General features: G+C 44.6%; 1 protein-coding gene across 1 annotated transcript; it reads right to left on the bottom strand.

Moving 5' to 3' along the window:
- Positions 1-14,415: 14,415 nt before the first annotated feature.
- LOC141041002 (uncharacterized) lies at positions 14,416-14,763 on the bottom strand. The gene has a single exon (XM_073507112.1). The coding sequence runs from the start codon at positions 14,761-14,763 to the stop codon at positions 14,416-14,418; it is 348 nt and encodes a 115-aa protein (XP_073363213.1).
- Between the last annotated feature and the right edge of the window lie 4,953 nt (positions 14,764-19,716).

The raw sequence follows: 19,716 nt of genomic DNA, 5'->3' as shown, positions 1-19,716 counted from the left end.
TCAACAATCCCATTACCATGGGTATCAAGACTAGCAAAGCTTAATGGGTAAGGAAGGGGTAAAGTGGTGAGGTTGCAGCAGCGACTAAAGCATATATGGTGGCTAACATACGCAAATAAGAGCGAGAAGAGAAGCAATGGAACGGTCGGGAAACTAGCAATGATCAAGAAGTGATCCTGAACTCCTACCTACGTCAAACATAACCCAAAAACCGTGTTCACTTCCCGGACTCCGCCGAAAAGAGCCATCACGGCTACACACGCGGTTGATGCGTTTTAATTAAGTCAAGTGTCAAGTTCTCTACAACCGGACATTAACAAATTCCCATCTGCCACATAACCGCGGGCACGGCTCTCGAAAGTTCAAACCCTGCAGGGGTGTCCCAACTTAGCCCATTATAAGCTCTCACGGTCAACGAAGGATATTCCTTCTCCCGGGAAGACCCGATCAGTCTCGGAATCCCGGTTTACAAGACATTTCGACAATGGTAAAACAAGACCAGCAAAGCCGCCCGATGTGCCGACAATCCCGATAGGAGCTGCACATATCTCGTTCTCAGGGCAACACCGGATGAGACATCCTACGAGTAAAACCAGACCTCGAGTTTCCACGAGGGGGCCCCGCAGTCTACTCAGTTCAGACCAACACTTAGAGAAGCACTGCCCCCCCCCGGGGGGGGGGGTTAAAATAAAGATGACCCTCGGGCTCCGGAAACCCAAGGGAAAAAGGCTTAGGTGAGGCAAATGGTAAAATCAATGTTGGGCCTTGTTGGAGGAGTTTTATTCAAGGCGAACTGTCAAGGGGTTCCCATAACACCCAACCGCGTTAGAGACGCAAAATCCGGGAACATAATACCGATATGACGGAAACTAGGGCGGCAAGAGTGGAACAAAACACCAGGCATAAGGCCGAGCCTTTCACCCTTTACCAAGTATATAGATGCATTAATAATATAAGAGATATTGTGATATCCCAACATAAACATAATCCAACATGGAGCAATCTTCATCTTCACCTGCAACTAGCAACGCTATAAGAGGGGCTGAGCAAAAGCGGTAACATAGCCAAACAACGGTTTGCTAGGAAGGGTGACAAAGGTTAGAGGCTGACATGGCAATTTGGGAGGCTTGAAGAGCAAGTGATAGATAGCGCAGCATAGCGATAGAACGAAGCAGCTAGCATAGCAATGATAGTAGTGAGATCCAAGGTGACGGTCATCTTGCCTGAAATCCCGCTAGGAAGAAGAACGAGTCCATGAAGAAGATGAAGCCACGAAGACGAACCAAGCGTAGACGAACGAATCCTCACGATCGCAACGAAACGGGAACTATCGAGAAGAAGCACACAATATGGTAAACACACCACACATGAACAAGGCATGATGCTCAATCAAGTATGATGCATGACAAGGCTACATGAGGCTACGCATGGAAAGAGATGATGCATACAAGAGCAACACATCAAAGCAAGTTTAAATGAGGCCGGAACTAACATATAACAACTCCGGCAAGTCCTCATATGCAAATTTCGAAATTGGTCCAGATCTGAACAAATATTAAGTTGAAGTTGTTAAACAGCAAGTTAAGATGCACCAAGATGATCTACACGAAATTTTAGTCAAGTTACATATAAAGTTCATTTAATTCGGAGCTACGGCCTAGAAGATATGAGCAAAACAAGTTAAACATGGCATTGATGAAAAAATGCATTCAAACATCAAGCAAACACACTCAAAACATGGATCCAACAAGGTAACATGAAACTACATGCAAAACTAAGCAAGTTTAAATATAGAGCACACTCAAAACGGAGCAACGGTTCAACACATACACATGAAACAAGTTTAAAGGACAAGCTGTCCAAAACAGCAACTAGACATCTAGCAAGCATCAAAACAATATACTACAGCACCTCAACATGAAAACAAAAGGCATAGACATGATTTACAGGTAAAGAATTACAAAACATGAACACTGAGCTATTCCCAGAAATCACTAGAACATGCTCAAAAGGACATGGCAAGATTGCAAATAATAACAGTTTCACAGACTTGGCAGAAATTACTGGACATGGCAGAAATAACATCAGGTTGCAAAGTTTAGAGCTATCAAACAACATGCTACAGGAACAGATCCTAGCAAACAAAGGCATGGCATAAATCTACCAATTGCATAGAACAAAAGTCCCTTACTGATCACGAGCCAAAAAGGCACAGAAGATATGATGGTACCCATGTAAACATAGCAAGTTTCGTAAACAGATTCAGACTTAGCAGAAAAACTGAGCATGGCATAAACAGAATTATGAAGGCATCTTTGCGAGCTCAAATCACTCATCACAAAGTATTTCATGGCATGTGAAGGCATCCAACAGTAAGATTGCCTAATTATGAAGCTAAGAATGGAAAGAGCAAGTTCATAGGGTGCATGGATCACTAGGAAAACACATGGCAAAACTGAACTTAATGTTAACAGGCTGACAGCAACATTATTTAGCAATTTGAGAGCAAGATTACAATAATCTACAGCTGGCTACAAATGCAAAAAAAGCCATGGATTGGTAGAGCATAACATGTGTAACAAAACATCCTTAGTGAACATCTCCAGATTATGCATAGAATGACTTGTAGAAGCAGGTTAACATGGCATCACAATGTTACAGTTACAGACTTAGCAGAAAAACTAAGTCACAGAAATCAGCAACATCATGGAGGCTACTTTGCAAGCTTGTAACAATCAACACATGGCATATCATGAAGATTGGATTGCATCACAGAAAATATGGCATGTTGTAGCTCATAACACATGTAGACTTCATGCTCAAAAGAAAATTACACAAAAAGATACAAAAATGACAAATGAGCAAGTTCTGTTAAACTACAGCAGACAACATCATATAGCAGTCTTGCAACGAAGATTAGGGCATCAAGATGAAATCAAACAAGCATGAAACAATGTAATGAAATGAAGAGCATCACATGATAAATTTTTTGATATATTTCACGCACAAAACGGAGCTACATGCATGGAGTTATGGCATGTCAAAGTGGGCACCAGAATGCACCAATTTAGGGACTTGCCCATATTTCACCTCGCGCGAAGTTGGACGGGGAGATCCCAGGACGGAGCAGAGCGGGACGGCGGGGCGTTTGGATCTGGGGACGAGGTCAGATCGGGACGGAGGGGTCCCGGCGCGGGGTCAACGTCGGCGAACACGCCGGAGACGAGGATGAGGAGGTCGCCGGAGTTGCGACGAGGGCGGATCCGGCCGTGGGGCCTCCGGATCCGGCCGGATCTGGGCACGGCGTGGCTGGAGGAGCAGGGAGGCCGGCGCGAGCTTCTCCGGGCGGCGGCGGCGCTCCTGTTCACGGCAAGGAGAGAGAGAGAGAGAGCTGTGAGGGAGGAGATGAGGGAAGAAGGAAGAGCAAGGCGACGGGCGGCGCGACCTGGGCGACGGAGGAGGCGGGGTCCGGTGGGGCTCCAGTGGCGACGTTGCTGGGCGGCGGGAGGACGCGTCCGGTGGCGAGAGGGAGGTTTGGTCTAGGGTTTGTACCGCGAAAAATAAGGAGGGGGAGGCAAATATATAGGTAGAGGGAGCTAGGAGTATCCAAATGAGGTGTGGTTTTCGCCCACACGATCGTGATCGAACGACGGAGAGCATGGAGGGGAGTTGGATTGGCTAGGTGGGCTGTGTGAAGAGGTGCTGGGCTGCAAAGAGAAGGGGTTTTTGGGCTACGCGGTTAACCGTTGGGGCATCAAACGACCTCCAAATGGAACGAAATTTGACGGGCGGTCTACTGGTGATATACCAAGGCCACTCGGAAAATCTCGGCCCATTCCGAAAACGTTTTTCTCCCGCTCACGAAACAAGGTCTGAGAGGGGCGACGGGCGCGTGTGGGAGTGTCGGATCGCGAAACGGACAACGCGGGAAAGGACCGGATGCAAGTTTTGAAAATATGAGGATGCAATGCATATGATGACATGGCAAAATGCAACACGCAAGCAAATGACATGGCAACAACGACGAATAACTGGAAGATACCTGGCGCATCAAATCCGGGGCGTTACACGCGCCGACGGACACGAGCAGAACGCGCCAACGGTCACGAGCAGAGCGCGCCAACGGACACGAGCAGAGCGCGCCAACGGACACGAGCAGAGCGGCGCCTAACGGCGAGCACAGCACGCTGCGGCGCCTAACGGTGGGATAGACCTTCATTCAAGCCAATCAAAATAAGACTGGAATGGACATGTCTGTATTGAGCAAAGGGATCGCACATGTCTGTATTGATTGGAAAGAGAATGCAATAGCAAAATAAGAATTAAGGCCAGGATGATGCGATCGCAGTGGTGGTTACAGGAGGCAAGAAGAAAGATGCATCCATCAACGTACAACCTCCTCCTCCTCAACTCAGTGCGCCGGCCGGGCCACCGACCGACGGCTAAGGAGAGGCAGCTTGTGTGGCGAGGTCAAGGTGCTTCTCAGCTAAGGCATCCAAGGCTTCCAGCCGGCTGAAGAAGGCCAACGTCATAGCGTCCTCACTGGCCTTGTAGATACCTATGTACACGATTAGCTCGTACACATGGATGTGTAGGTCGACGGTTTCTTGCAGGGCGAGGCGCCTCGCGGCGAGCGCGACCTCCAGGTGGACATTCTTCGTGGCGTCGACGAGCAGTCGCGGGGCCACCAGTGCTTCAAAGAGGTTCCGACCATGGAGGCCTATTAGGGTGGCAGGCAATGAGGAGCCTGGACGCGCGGGCTGGAGGAGTACGGTGATGTCGTCCGCGAGCTTCTTGACAACGGTGAACCTGTTGGTGGTGCGAATGATCATCTGGTCCAACTGAGAGTCGTAGCTGGCGTCGACGGCGGCCATCCACTAGCCGGTCGCCAACACCGTATGGAGACGATCCATAGTGCCATGGCGCAGGCCGGCGTCGTGGACCATCTGGCACAGCCGCTGGCTGCTCGCGCGCATCGCCACCATGGGTCTGGAGTGGGCACTTTTGCGCTTATTAGTGTAGGTGCCTAGGCAAATGCTTAGGTGCGTACGATGCGGTAGATGCATTGGAATGGAGGGGCACCTTTATATGAGTGCAAACTGCGTTGCATTCACATCGTGCTGCCTCTTTTCCAGGTCCTCCCATTACTTCCCCCATGCATTCACACGATGCTAATTGAAGGAGGATGCATCATTGGCCGTTCAACATTTTGTGAACCGCTACCCTCTCCCTCATCTGCATTAAAGCCGTATCGGGAACTGCGCCGCCCGCTGTCAAATCAAATAGTACTGCGCCGCCCCGCTAGTAATTCACACGGGTCATCCAAAAGAACCGTTTGTCTTCAAGAGATGCACAAATTCTGCTCTCACTTTGCATACGGGTGTTCTATCTGAAACTACCATGCTTGTTGTGAGAACCTCTAGTTTGTTAGAAGCATATACCCAAACCTGCCCCAAATGGGACAAAAACTTTACCATGGCATGTTGATGCCCCTCCATGATAGCATCCCAAGTTTCATGAATTTCAGACGAGTTTTGGATTTACTAGAATTTAAAAATCAGGTATCTCAATGTTTGCGGCCGAGTGACGGTGGTAGGGTGTTTGACATTCATTCCCATTTCTTGCATGGGACCTAAGCATGCACCCAAGGACAAAGATTTGATTTTTCAACCAATTTATATGCATTGGAGCATGTGCATGTAGTTCAAATTTGAATTATGCACATAAATGCATTGAAAACTCACTTAATGCATAAAAATGTCCAAACGAACCCCGAAAAATCACAAAAATAACACAACACTCCTGTTGTTCTATGTTGACACGAGAAAAAAATTGAAAGCAATAAGAGGCAATGGATATCGTTTCGCCCCCAAAGTTGGGGCGTTCCCTACCGAAACCATCATGCTTGTTGTGAGAAGCATATACCCAAACCTACCCCAAATGGGACAAAAACTTTACCATGGCATGTTGATGCCGCTCCATGATAGCATGCCAAGTTTCTTGAATTTCAAACGAGTTTTGGATTTACTAGAATTTAAAAACCATGTATCTCAATGTTTGTGGCCGAGTGACGGTGGCACGGTGCTTGACATTCATTCCCATTTCTTGCATGGGACCTAAGCATGCACCCAAGGACCAAAGATTTGATTTTTCAACCAATTTATATGCACCGGAGCATGTGCATGTAGTTCAAATTTGAATTATGCACATAAATGCATTGAAAACTCACTTAATGCATAAAAATGTCCAAACGAATCCCGAAAAATCACAAAAAATAGCACAACACTCCTGTTGTTATATGTTGACACAAGAAAAAAAATTGAAAGTAATAAGAGGCAATGGATATCGTTTCGCCCCCAAAGTTGGGGCGTTCCCTACCGAAACCATCATGCTTGTTGTGAGAAGCTCTGGTTTGTAAGAAGCATATATCCAAACCTGCCCCAAATGGGACAAAAACTTTACCACACCATGTTGATGCCGCTCCATGATAGCATGCCAAGTTTCATGAATTTCAGACGAGTTTTGGATTTACTAGAATTTAAAAACCAGGTATCTCAATGTTTGCAGCCGAGTGACGGTGGCACGGTGCTTGACATTCATTCCCATTTCTTGCATGGGACCTAAGCATGCACCCAAGGACAAAAGATTTGATTTTTCAACCAATTTATATGCACCGGAGCATGTGCATGTAGTTCAAATTTGAATCATGCACATAAATGCATTGAAAACTCACTTAATGCATAAAAATGTCCAAACGAACCCCGAAAAATCACAAAAAATAGCACAACACTCCTGTTGTTATATGTTGACACGAGAAGAAAATTGAAAGTAATAAGAGGCAATGGATATTGTTTCGCCCCCAAAGTTGGGGCGTTCCCTACCGAAACCATCATACTTGTTGTGAGAAGCTCTGGTTTGTAAGAGGCATATATCCAAACTTGCCCCAAATGGGACAAAAACTTTACCACACCATGTTGATGCCGCTCCATGATAGCATGCCAAGTTTCATGAATTTCAGACGAGTTTTCGATTTACTAAAATTTTAAAACCAGGTATCTCAATGTTTGCAGCCGAGTGACGGTGGCACGGTGCTTGACATTCATTCCAATTTGTTGCATGGGACCTAAGCATGCACCCAAGGACAAAAGATTTGATTTTTCAACCAATTTATATGCATCGGAGCATGTGCATGTAGTTCAAATTTGAATCATGCACATAGATGCATTGAAAACTCACTTAATGCATAAAAATGTCCAAACAAACACCGAAAAATCACAAAAAATAACACAACACTCTTGTTGTTCTATGTTGACACGAGAAAAAAAATTGAAAGCAATAAGAGGCAATGGATATCGTTTCGCCCCCAAAATTGGGGCGTTCCCTACCGAAACCATCATGCTTGTGGTGAGAAGCTATGGTTTGTAAGAAGCATATATCCAAACCTGCCCCAAATGGGACAAAACCTTTACCACACCATGTTGATGCCGCTCCATGATAGCATGCCAAGTTTCATGAATTTCAGACGAGTTTTCGATTTACTAGAATTTAAAAACCAGGTATCTCAATGTTTGCAGCCGAGTGACGGTGGCACGGTGCATGACATTCATTCCCATTTCTTGCATGGGACCTAAGCATGCACCCAAGGACAAAAGATTTGATTTTTCAACCAATTTATATGCACCGGAGCATGTGCATGTAGTTCAAATTTGAATCATGCACATAAATGCATTGAAAACTCACTTAATGCATAAAAATGTCCAAACGAACCCCGAAAAATCACAAAAAATAGCACAACATTCCTGTTGTTATATGTTGACACGAGAAGAAAATTGAAAGTAATAAGAGGCAATGGATATTGTTTCGCCCCCAAAGTTGGGGCGTTCCCTACCGAAACCATCATGCTTGTTGTGAGAAGCTCTGGTTTGTGAGAAGCTCTGGTTTGTGAGAAGCATATACCCAAACCTGCCCCAAATGGGACAAAAACTTTACCACACCATATTGATGCCGCTCCATGATAGCATGCCAAGTTTCATGAATTTCAGACGAGTTTTCGATTTACTAAAATTTAAAAACCAGGTATCTCAATGTTTGCAGCCAAGTGACGGTGGCACGGTGCTTGACATTCATTCCAATTTCTTGCATGGGACCTAAGCATGCACCCAAGGACAAAAGATTTGATTTTTCAACCAATTTATATGCATCGGAGCATGTGCATGTAGTTCAAATTTGAATCATGCACATAGATGCATTGAAAACTCACTTAATGCATAAAAATGTCCAAACAAACACCGAAAAATCACAAAAATAACACAACACTCCTGTTGTTCTATGTTGACACGAGAAAAAAAATTGAAAGCAATAAGAGGCAATGGATATCGTTTCGCCCCCAAAATTGGGGCGTTCCCTACCGAAACCATCATGCTTGTGGTGAGAAGCTATGGTTTGTGAGAAGCATATCCCCAAACCTGCCCCAAATGGGACAAAAACTTTACCACGCCATGTTGATGCCGCTCCATGATAGCATGCCAAGTTTCATGAATTTCAGACGAGTTTTGGATTTACTAGAATTTAAAAACCAGGTATCTCAATGTTTGCGGCCGAGTGACGGTGGCATGGTGCTTGACATTCATTCCCATTTCTTGCATGGGACCTAAGCATGCACCCAAGGACAAAAGATTTGATTTTTCAACCAATTTATATGCACTGGAGCATGTGCATGTGGTTCAAATTTGAATTATGCACATGAATGCATTGAAAACTCACTTAATGCATAAAAATGTCCAAATGAACCCCGAAAAATCACAAAAAATAGCACAACACTCCTATTATTCTATGTTGACACGAGAAAAAAATTTAAAATCAATAAGAGGCAATGGATATCGTTTCGCCCCCAAAGTTGGGGCGTTCCCTACCGAAATCATCATGCTTGTTGTGAGAAGCTCTGGTTTCTGAGAAGCATATACCCAAACCTGCCCCAAATGGGACAAAAACTTTACCATGCCATGTTGATGCCGCTCCATGATTGCATGCCAAGTTTCATGAATTTCAGACGAGTTTTGGATTTACTAGAATCTAAAACCAGGTATCTCAATGTTTGCGGCCGCATGATGGTGGCAGGGTGCTTGACATTCATTCCCATTTCTTGCATGGGACCTAAGCATGCACCCAAGGACAAAAGATTTGTTTTTTCAACCAATTTATATGCACTAGAGCATGTGCATTTAGTTCAAATTTGAATTATGCACATAAATGCATTGAAAACTCACTTAATGCATAAAAATGTCCAAACGAACCCCGAAAAATCACAAAAAATAACACAACACTCCTGTTGTTCTATGTTGACACAAGAAAAAAAATTGAAAGCAATTAGAGGCAATGGATATCGTTTCGTCCCCAAAGTTGGGGCGTTCCCTACCGAAACCATAATGCTTGTTGTGAGAAGCTCTGGTTTGTGAGAAGCATATACCCAAACCTACCCCAAATGGGACAAAAACTTTACCACGCCATGTTGATGCCGCTCCATGATAGCATGCCAAGTTTCATGAATTTCAGACGAGTTTTGGATTTACTAGAATTTAAAAACCAGGCATCTCAATGTTTGTGGCCGAGTAATGGTGGCAGGGTGTTTGACATTCATTCCCATTTCTTGCATGGGACCTAAGCATGCACCCAAGGACAAAGATTTGATTTTTCAACCAATTTATATGCACTGGAGCATGTGCATGTAGTTCAAATTTGAATTATGCACATAAATGCATTGAAAACTCACTTAATGCATAAAAATGTCCAAACGAACCCTGAATAATTCCAATTCTTTTATGATCACTGCTGATAAAAGGTCTCGCAATTCAAACACCGTCCATGGCCGCTGTGACCCCATTATGCAATTCAAATCAAGACGAAAAATCAAGTAGATCCCATACAGTTTATTATAACCAACCGTGTGAGATGCAGCACAAAATATCTTTGGACCGTGTCTGAATAAGGGACCGTGTCTGATGACACTTTGCGCGCCAGTTTTTTGGCTGAAGCGATTCCAAATTTTCGGCTTTCGCGGAAATATCTACCTTCCCGCCCCCTCCCCCTTACCAAAAGCCACATTTTCCCCCTTTCCACCTTCCTTTCCAAGTTGAAACTTTCACTCCTTGCTTGCAGCGCCTCCGCCTCCTCGCCGGCGACCCTCCTTCACACTGCTCGGCCTCGCCTATCCGGGCAGGTAATCCACACCCGACCCACATCCTCCTCCTCCTTCCACATCCCACATGCCCCGACCGCCGGCGCGAGCACGACACCTTCCACCCAAATCACCGACCCCTCCACCAAATAAGGGCCGGCCTAAGCCATGGTGCACGCAGTATAGCCAGGACCTCAAGGAGCATTTGGCAGCGGAGAAGTAAATCGCGGCCGCACACGCGGATGAGGTCGTGATGGCTGCCATTCGTGCCGATCCCCAGATCTTGGAGGAGCACCTCGCCATCGAGGCCACCGTTGATGCCTCGCGCGCGGACGCCGCGGCACGGTTGGCTGGTTTAAACGACAATTCATGGCATTTTCTCGAGGCCACCGTCGGTGCCTTGGACGAAGACTACGAGGTGTTTTCTCAGCGTGCACGTGCTTAACTCATCTCGAGAGCCAGTAGGTTGTTGCCCGGAGCGGCTCAGGCAACTCACCACTACAACGAGGGCACCCACAATGCGGAGGCCTCGCCCTCTTCCATGTCCAAGGAGCCAATCGTCATCGATATCTCCGACAATGGGGAGTAGCTTGTCTTATTAGCTCACTATAAGGACCCATGTTTAGTTTGCTAGCTACTGCCTTTCCTTAACAAATTCTAGTGAATTGTGCTATCTACTTTCACCATGCAATCTTCTGCTATAGTGTATATGTTCTATATGTCGTGCAATGTGGTGTTCAACCAACTTCAATTCTGCAAACGTGATGTTCAATTCTTCAGGGTGCAATATTTCCAAGTTGTTAAGCATGCTTGGTTTGGTTAACTGTCTGGTCTTCTATTAGGAGTATGTTATATTGTTCAATTGGTGTTTAGTTAACTGCTTGGTTCATTTGTTGTGGCTTGGTTCACTTGTTGTGGTGTTTAGTTAACTGCTTGGTTCAATTCTGCAATGCGATGTTCAATTGTTGTGGCTGCATTCTGTTATTGTATACCATGTGAGGAATAAATCGAATTTGGCTGTACTAAATACATGAGAAACAAATATAATTGCTATATTTCCAAGTTGTTAAGCATGCTTGGTTTGGTTAACTGCCTAATCTTCTATTAGGAGTATGTTATATTGTGCAATGTGGTGCTCAGTTAATGTTTGGTTCATTTATTGTGGTGTTTAGTTAACTGCTTGGTTCAATTCTGTAATGCGATGTTCAATTGTTGTGGCTGCATTCTCTTATTGTATACTATGTGAGGAATAAATCAAATTTGGCTGTACTAAATACATGAGAAACAAATACAATTGCTATATTTCCATGTTGTTAAGCATGCTTGGTTTAGTTAAATGTCCGATCTTCTATTAGGAGTATGTTATATTGTGCAATGTGGTGCTCAGTTAATGTTTGGTTCATTTGTTGTGGTGTTTAGTTAACTGCTTGGTTCAATTCTGCAATGTGATGTTCAATTGTTGTGGCTGCATTCTCTTATTGTATACCATGTGAGGAATAAATCGAATTTGGCTGCACTTAATACATGAGAAACATATACAAGTGCTATATTTCCTAGTTCTTAATCATGCTTGGTTTGGATAAATGGGTTTTCCATGTGGCTTGAATTAATCTGATGAATTTGCAATGTGCTTATTTTTCATCAACATATTTTACTGATAGCATGCGAACCCTTACTTAATCTGATGACTAACTACCTTATATGTGTTGCAGGGAAACAATGGGAAGCACTGAGGTTTACAAGATGGTACTAACTATTATACCTTGCCTTTTTTTATTCCTTTGCCCCGTTTCCAATATAGAGAAGTTATTTATGCACATCATTGTTTTCAGGGTTCACTGATGATTACCTCTCAAACCACCTCTGTGGTCAGGAGGCGAGGAAAGTTTTCATACAACACCCACGGTTCAATATTGAAGTGTTCCTGAAGAGGTCGAAGGATGGACGGTCAATCATCCACAGGCACTGGCCTAAAGTTGCAAAGACCTTCAACATGAATGAAGGCTCAATATTCGCCTTCCGCTTCAGCAGTTTTCCAGATGAGATGCATCTCTCTATGTACTGTCTATGATGCTAATTTTGAAAGGTTCTAGATGTTGCATGTGAAACTTGCTGCTGGTGCAGTTGTGTAATGGGGTAGCTAAGTGCTGAAGCTATATCATGTTGTACTCCGATGTATTTCAATTATGAAATCCTGCTTCCTTAATATGGAAATGGAATATATTATGTGCTTAATATGAATGTCAATTAGATTAGTAAATGGATTCTTAATAATAGGCCAATTAGCTTGCTAATTGGGTTTTCCTATTGCAAACGGTTAATGAGAAAACACCGTGGGCGATGACCTAAGGCAACGCACACAGTTTCTAGGAATAAACCATGTTGGATCAATGAACAATCACACACGACATTCTCTTTAAAACTGTTTGCGTTACGCCACCTTGCGCAAATGTTTTCCTTGTAGTGACTGTGTGGGATGTATATACGAACGAAAACGTTTAGTGGTGACTGACTGTGTGGGATGTACTTACGACCAGAAATGATTTTGCCTGTATAATTGTATTTTTTTGAGCACTACTGTATGTATTTCTATATTTGAGTGCTCGCCAGTCGCACATGACCTCATTTTGCCGAGCGTGTGTGCCAGGAGGGCATATCCCCAACAGTTTCTAGGTCGTGTGGGAAGGACCCCCCATCGCCCACACTCACTTGGCGACGGTTCCAAATGCCGTCGTGGAAAGGGGTAAAAAACCGTTTGTTTAGGACCAACGCGCACCAGTGAAAGCTGGCCCCTGATGGAGTCATATTTTAATTGGGAAGTCATGAGTGTCGACATCACTTGTTTGAACACTTGTCACAACATTATCGTACATGTCCTTGATGAGTGTAATGTACTTTGCTAGGACTTTGTGTTTCTCCAAGGCCCACCACATGACATTCCGCGATATCTTCTCATAGGCCTTCTCCAAGTCAATGAACACCATATGCAAGTCCTTCTTTTGCTCCCTATATCTCTCCATAAGTTGTCGTACCAAGAAAATGGCTTCCATGGTCGACCTCCCAGGCATGAAACCAAACTGATTTTTGGTCACGCTTGTCATTCTTCTTAAGCGGTGCTCAATGACTCTCTCCCATAGCTTCATTGTATGGCTCATCAGCTTAGTTCCACTGTAATTAGTACAACTCTGAACATCCCCCTTGTTCTTGAAGATTGATACTAATATACTCCGTCTCCATTCTTCTGGAATCTTGTTTGCCCGAAAAATGAGGTTGAAAAGCTTGGTTAGCCATACTATCGCTATGTCCCCGAGACCTTTCAACACCTCAATGGGGATACAATCAGGGCCCATCGCCTTGCCTCCTTTCATCCTTTTTAAAAGCCTCCTTGACCTCAGACTCCTGGATTCGCCGCATAAAACGCATGCTGGTCTCATCAAAGGAGTTGTCCAGTTCAACAGTAGAACTCTCATTCTCCCCATTGAACAGATTGTCAAAGTACTCCCGCCATCTATGCTTAATCTCCTCGTCCTTCACCAAGAGTTGGCCTGCTCCATCCTTGATGCATTTGACTTGGACAATATCCCTTGTCTTCCTCTCTTGGATCTTGGCCATCTTATAGATGTCCCTTTCGCCTTCCTTCGTGCCTAACCATTGGTAGAGGTCCTCATATGCCCGGCCCCTTGCTTCACCAACAGCTCACTTTGCGGCCTTCTTCGCCATCTTGTGCTTCTCTACGTTGTCTGGACTCCTATCCAGGTATAGGCATCTGAAGCAATCTTTCTTCTCGTTAATCACCTTCTGTACATCATTATTCCACCACCAGGTATCCTTATCTTTGCTTCTCCTTCCCCTGGACACTCCAAACTCCTTCGAGGCCACCTTATGAATGCAAGTCGCCATCTTCATCCACACATTGTCCGCATCCCCTCCTTCCTCCCAAGGGCCCTCCTTAATGACCCTCTCCTTGAACGTCTGAGCTACCTCTGCCTTGAGCTTCTTCGCATGCTTATCCCGCTGGACATGAATCCGAAAGCGGAAGTCAGCAACTACCAGCTTATGCTAGGGTACAACACTCTCTCCAGGTATCACCTTATAGTCTAGGCACGCACGCTTATCTTCTCTTCTCGAGAGGATGAAATCAATCTGGCTAGAGTGCTGGCCACTACTAAAAGTCACCAGATGTGTTTCTCTCTTTCCAAAGAGGGTGTTAGCTACAATCATGTTGTAGGCTAGAGCAAAGCTTAAGACATCTTCTCCTTCTTGATTCCTGATGCCATACCAAAGCCCACATGCGCCCCTTCGAAACCTGTGTTAGATGTACCCATGTGGCCATTGAGGTCTCCTCCTATGAAGAGCTTCTCACCAATCGGTACACTCCTAACCATGTCTTCCAGGCCTTCCCAAAACTCCCTCTTGGTGTTCTCATTGTGGCCTACTTGCGGGGCATACGCGCTGATAACATTGAGAACCAAGTCCTCATCTACCAGCTTGACCAGGATAATCCGGTCCCCACGTTTCTTAACGTCTACTACTCCATACTTGAGACTCTTGATGATCAAGATGCCTACGCCATTTTTGTTTGCAGCCATCCCCGTGTACCACAGCTTGAAGCCGGTATCCTCCACCTCCTTCGCCTTCTGTCAAAGAAAGGGTTCTTGCCTGTGTTACAAGGTGTGAAATTGAGTCAGACTCAAAGCTTGACCACTGCAGAAGATAGAGAGAATGAAAGTCGTTCCCTATGCCTCAGCCATAGGTTCTATCATGGTATGCTATGCTGTGTACCAGACCTGATGTGTGCCTTGCCATAAGTTTGGCAGGGAGGTACCAAAGTAATCCAGGAGTGGATCACTGGACAACAGTCAAGAACATCCCGAAGTACCTGAAAAGGACCAAGGATATGTTTCTCGTTTATGGAGGTGACGAAGAGCTCGTCGTAAATGGTTACGTCGATGCTAGCTTCGACACTGATCCGGATGACTCTAAGTCACAAACCTGATACATATTTATATTGAATGGTGGAGCTGTCAATTGGTGCAGTTCCAAGCAGAGCGTCGTGGTGGGATCTACGTGTGAAGCGGAGTACATAGCTGCTTCGGAAGCAGCACATGAAGGAGTCTGGATGAAGGAGTTCATATCCGATCTGGGTGTAATACCAGTGCATCGGGTCCAATGAAAATCTTTTGTGACAACACTAGAGCAATTGCCTTAGCAAAGGAATCCAGTTTTCACAAGAGAACCAAACACATCAAGAGACGCTTCAACTCCATTCGTTAAAAGGTCAAGGATGGAGACATAGAAGTTTGAAAAATACATACGAATCCGAATGTAGCAGACCCATTGACTAAGCCTCTTTCGCGAGCAAAACATGATCAACACCAAGACTCCATGGGTGTTAGATTCATTACAATGTAATCTAGATTATTGACTCTACTGCAAGTGGGAGACTGAAGGAAATAGGACCTAGAGGCAATAATAAAGTTGTTATTTTATATTTCCTTATTCATGATAAAGGTTTATTATTCATGCTAGAATTGTATTGATCGAAAACTTAAATACATGTGTGGATGCATAAACAAATATCGTGTCCCTAGTGAGCCTCAACTTGACTAGCTCGTTGATCAATGATGGTTAAGGTTTCCTAGCCATAAACATGTGTTGTCACTTGATAACGGGATCACATCATTAGGAGAATGATGTGATGGACAAGACCCATCTGTTAGCTTAGCATTTGATCGTTCAGTTTATTGCTATTGCTTTCTTAATGTCAAATACATATTCCTTCGACTATGAGATTATGCAACTCCCGGATACCGGAGGAATACCTTGTATGCTATCAAACGTCACAATAGAACTGGGTGATCATAAAGATGCTCTACAGGTATATCCGAAGGTGTTTTTTGAGTTGGCATAGATCGAGATTAGGATTTGTCACTCAGTGTATCGGAGAGGTATCTCTGGGCCCTCTCGGTAATACACATCACAAGAAGCCTTGTAAGCAAAGTGACTAAGGAGTTAGTTGCAAGATGATGTATTGTGAAACGAGTAAAGAGACTTGCCAGTAATGAGATTGAACTAGGTATGAAGATACCAACGATCGAATCTCGGGCAAGTAACTGTAACATCCCAAATTTCCAATTTGGAATGTTATACATAGGTCATCATATGCATATCATATTTTCTTGCATTTTGCTTTGCGATCCTCGAAGTTCTAAGCAACTCAAGGACCCACGGAGAGAGATGGGGATTTCACCGTTTTCATATTTGAATTTTCTCAAATATCAAAACAAGGATCATTTTGGGTTTTATTTATTTTTCTCTCCGAATATTTCAAAAGTAAAAATATATGAGAGGAGATAATATGACTTCTCCAAAATAAAAGAAATATTGGAGGGAAATATTAAAATCAAATAAATAATATTATTTGGATTTTATTGCTATTTTATTTGAATTAGAAAAATATGCATTTTTAGGCCAAGAAAATGTTCACTTTGTTCTAAATATTTTATTTAGACGGCGAAAATTGTTTTTGGCATTTTTAGAATTTTTCAATATTTATTAGGATTTATCCCGTCAAAATTGTTTAAAAAAAAGTTTCGGACCGACTGGGGCGAAGCCGAGCCGACCCAGCTCGTGCGTCCCCGACCCCGAGCGGGTCTCCCGCCCGCGCACGACGCCGCTGCCGTGGCCGAGTCGGCCACCACCGCCGTCGCCCCCTCCCCCAAGCCAGCTCCGCCCCCTCCTATACATACCCGTCGCCGCCGCCCCTCCCCACCACCCCGCCCCGCTCCGCCGCCGCCATTGCAGCCGCCGCCGCCGCGCTACGCCGGAGCCGCGCCTCACCTCGCGCTGCACCGCCCTAGCCGTCGGAGCTGCCGCCGCACGCCCCCGCCTCGCTGGAATCCGAGCCGCCGCCGCCGGATCTCGCCGTCCAGGTTTTTTTCTCAGTTTTAGGTAAAACCGCCGGTTTTTATAAAACCCTAGTTTGGTTTTTTTGATTCGGTTTTTTTCGTTTTAGTTTGTTTGCGAACGTTAGTCCGTTCGTTCGTTTTAACGAACGAATTCGCCCATTCGTCTCTGTTAACGAACGTTCGCACCGTAGTTTTTCCTTTTTATTTTCTTTTTCATCCAGGGACCTATCCGCGATTATTTTTATCGCAGATTAACCCCCGATCTTCAAACCCTCGCCGTTTCTAAACCGTTTGTCCAAATCCAGTGAAACCAACGCCAAAATCTTCGTCTCGAGCCGCTCTTTCTGTTTAATAAACTTGAACAAGGTTTCGACAATTTAAAATTGGGTTTCAAGCAGATTTGAATTCGAAGTTCTTTTAACCGTAGTTTCAGTTCCGTAGCTCCGATTCGATTGATTCTTTTTGCAAATCGAAGCTCTTCAGTTGCACTTTTAGATTTGATCTTGTTATTTGAGTTTTACCTGTGTATCGATGCTTGAGTGCTTATGTATGCTATTGTTTATTTGCGATAGAATTCCCGGAGTGCGAAGCGTGCTACTACGAGTCTCTAGGGTTTGCAGATCGTCAGCAAGGCAAGTAACACATTGATCATACTCTTTTCATACCCAGTTTTTATGCATTAGTTACAACCCTCAAACATTGCATGAGTAGGATCTCTTAACATGTGGGTTTTGGGAAGTAGATGATGAGGTAGAACCTATTGCCCTTTATTATCAAATCTTGGGAGTTACTTCTACGCTATGCTTATATTGCCATGCTATGCTCGTAGACGTGGATTGGGTTTGAGTGTATCCATGACAGATGTGAGATTATTTATTTAATGGTTAACTTAAGGTGGCTACTTAAATACACATCTGGGTGGATTGGTTGCGGGCACCTGGAGAATCCAGTGTTGTCCTAGGATATCCCGGAGTACCCGTGTGATCATCCTATGGTTCGCCACCCAGGCTCAAAGGGATCATAAGATTATTCATGCTAGAAACTTCCGTGTGCAGCCACAAGCTATTATGGGCTCTAGCATAGTTGAGTATGTTGCATGACCTCTTCCAGTGGTAGGCTAGCAGATGTAGGGGATGTAGGTTGGTATTGTCTACCCAGGGTTAGAGTTAATGCTTCTGAAAGACTGTGTCTCGGTCATCCGTTTCTCAAACACCATGTAGTGCGAGAAATCCAACGGAGGAGATCGAGTCTTGTGGGAAAAGTGCGCAAACCTCTGCAGAGTGTACAAACTAATCATGGTTAGCCGTGTCCCCGGTTATGGACATCTCGAGTATCTGGTTCTTGGATTATTTGATCTAATCACTCTATATTAATTGGTTGGGTTATTAATACAGCTTAATTGGGATTGAGTTGGAGGAACCTTCTCAATGTTTAACAACTACCATGATAGTTAAACAAAATATATTCCTTTGTTGTAGGGAAAAATTGGCTTTTCGCAAAACATTATAACCTTAGAGCCTCCACCAGCCTCATATGCATGTAGTGATAGCTTTTACTTGTTCATTGCTCTACTGTGTTATCTTGCCAGCATATTCCATGTGCTGACCCGTTTCGGGCTGCAACATATCATGTTGCAGACTTTTCAGACGAAGAGTAAGGTGCGCTAGGTGACACGTCTCCGTCGTATCTATAATTTTTGATTGTTCCATGCCAATATTCTACAACTTTTACATACTTTTGGCAACTTTTTATACTATTTTTGGGACTAACATATTGATCCAGTGCCCAGTGCTAGTTCCTGTTTGTTGCATGTTTTTTGTTTCGCAAAAAATCCATATCAAACGGAGTCCAAACGGGATAAAAACTGACGGAGATTTTTTTGGAATATATGTGATTTTTGGGAAGAAGAATCAATGCGATACGATGCCCGAGGGGGCCACGAGGCAGGGGGCGCGCCCTGGCCCCTCATGGACACCTCGTAAGGCGGTTGGAACCCTTCGCTCACCGCAAGAAATCTAATATCCGGATAGAGACCGTGTCCAAAATTCAGCCCAATCGAAGTTACGGATCTCCGGTTATAAAAGAAATGGTGAAAGGGAAGAATCTAGAGTGCAGAAACAGAGAGAGAGACAGAGAGACAGATCCAATCTCGGAGGGGCTCTCGCCCCTCCCACGCCATGGAGACCATGGACAAGTGGGGAAACCCTTCTCCCATCTAGGGAGAAGGTCAAGGAAGAAGAAGAAGGAGGGGGCTCTCTCCCCCTCGCTTCCGGTGGCACCGGAGTGCCGCCGGGGCCATCATCGTCACCACCATCTACACCAACAACTTCACCGCCGTCATCACCAACTCTTCCCCCCTCTATGCCGCGGTGTAACCCCTCTTTTACCCCTGTAATCCCTACTTAAACATGGTGCTCAACGCTATATATTATTTCCCAATGATGTATGGCTATCCTATGGTGTTTGAGTAGATCCGTTTTGTCCTATGGGTTAATTGATGATCGTGATTGGTTTGAGTTGCATGTTTTATTATTGGTGCTGTCCTATGGTGCTATCCGTGTCACGCAAGCGTGAGGGATCCCCACTGCAGGGTTTGCAATATGTTCATGATTTGCTTATGGTGGGTGGCGTGAG

This window comes from Aegilops tauschii, chromosome 2 (assembly GCF_002575655.3).
Source record: "Aegilops tauschii subsp. strangulata cultivar AL8/78 chromosome 2, Aet v6.0, whole genome shotgun sequence".
NCBI lineage: Eukaryota > Viridiplantae > Streptophyta > Magnoliopsida > Poales > Poaceae > Aegilops > Aegilops tauschii.
The sequence above is the reverse complement of the archived record's forward strand: the minus strand, read 5'-3'. Positions and strand labels throughout refer to the sequence as shown.

Coding starts and splice junctions, on each gene's coding strand:
- LOC141041002 (XM_073507112.1), bottom strand. CDS start 14,763: ATGGCTGCAAACAAAAATGGCGTAGGCATCTTGATCATCAAGAGTCTC.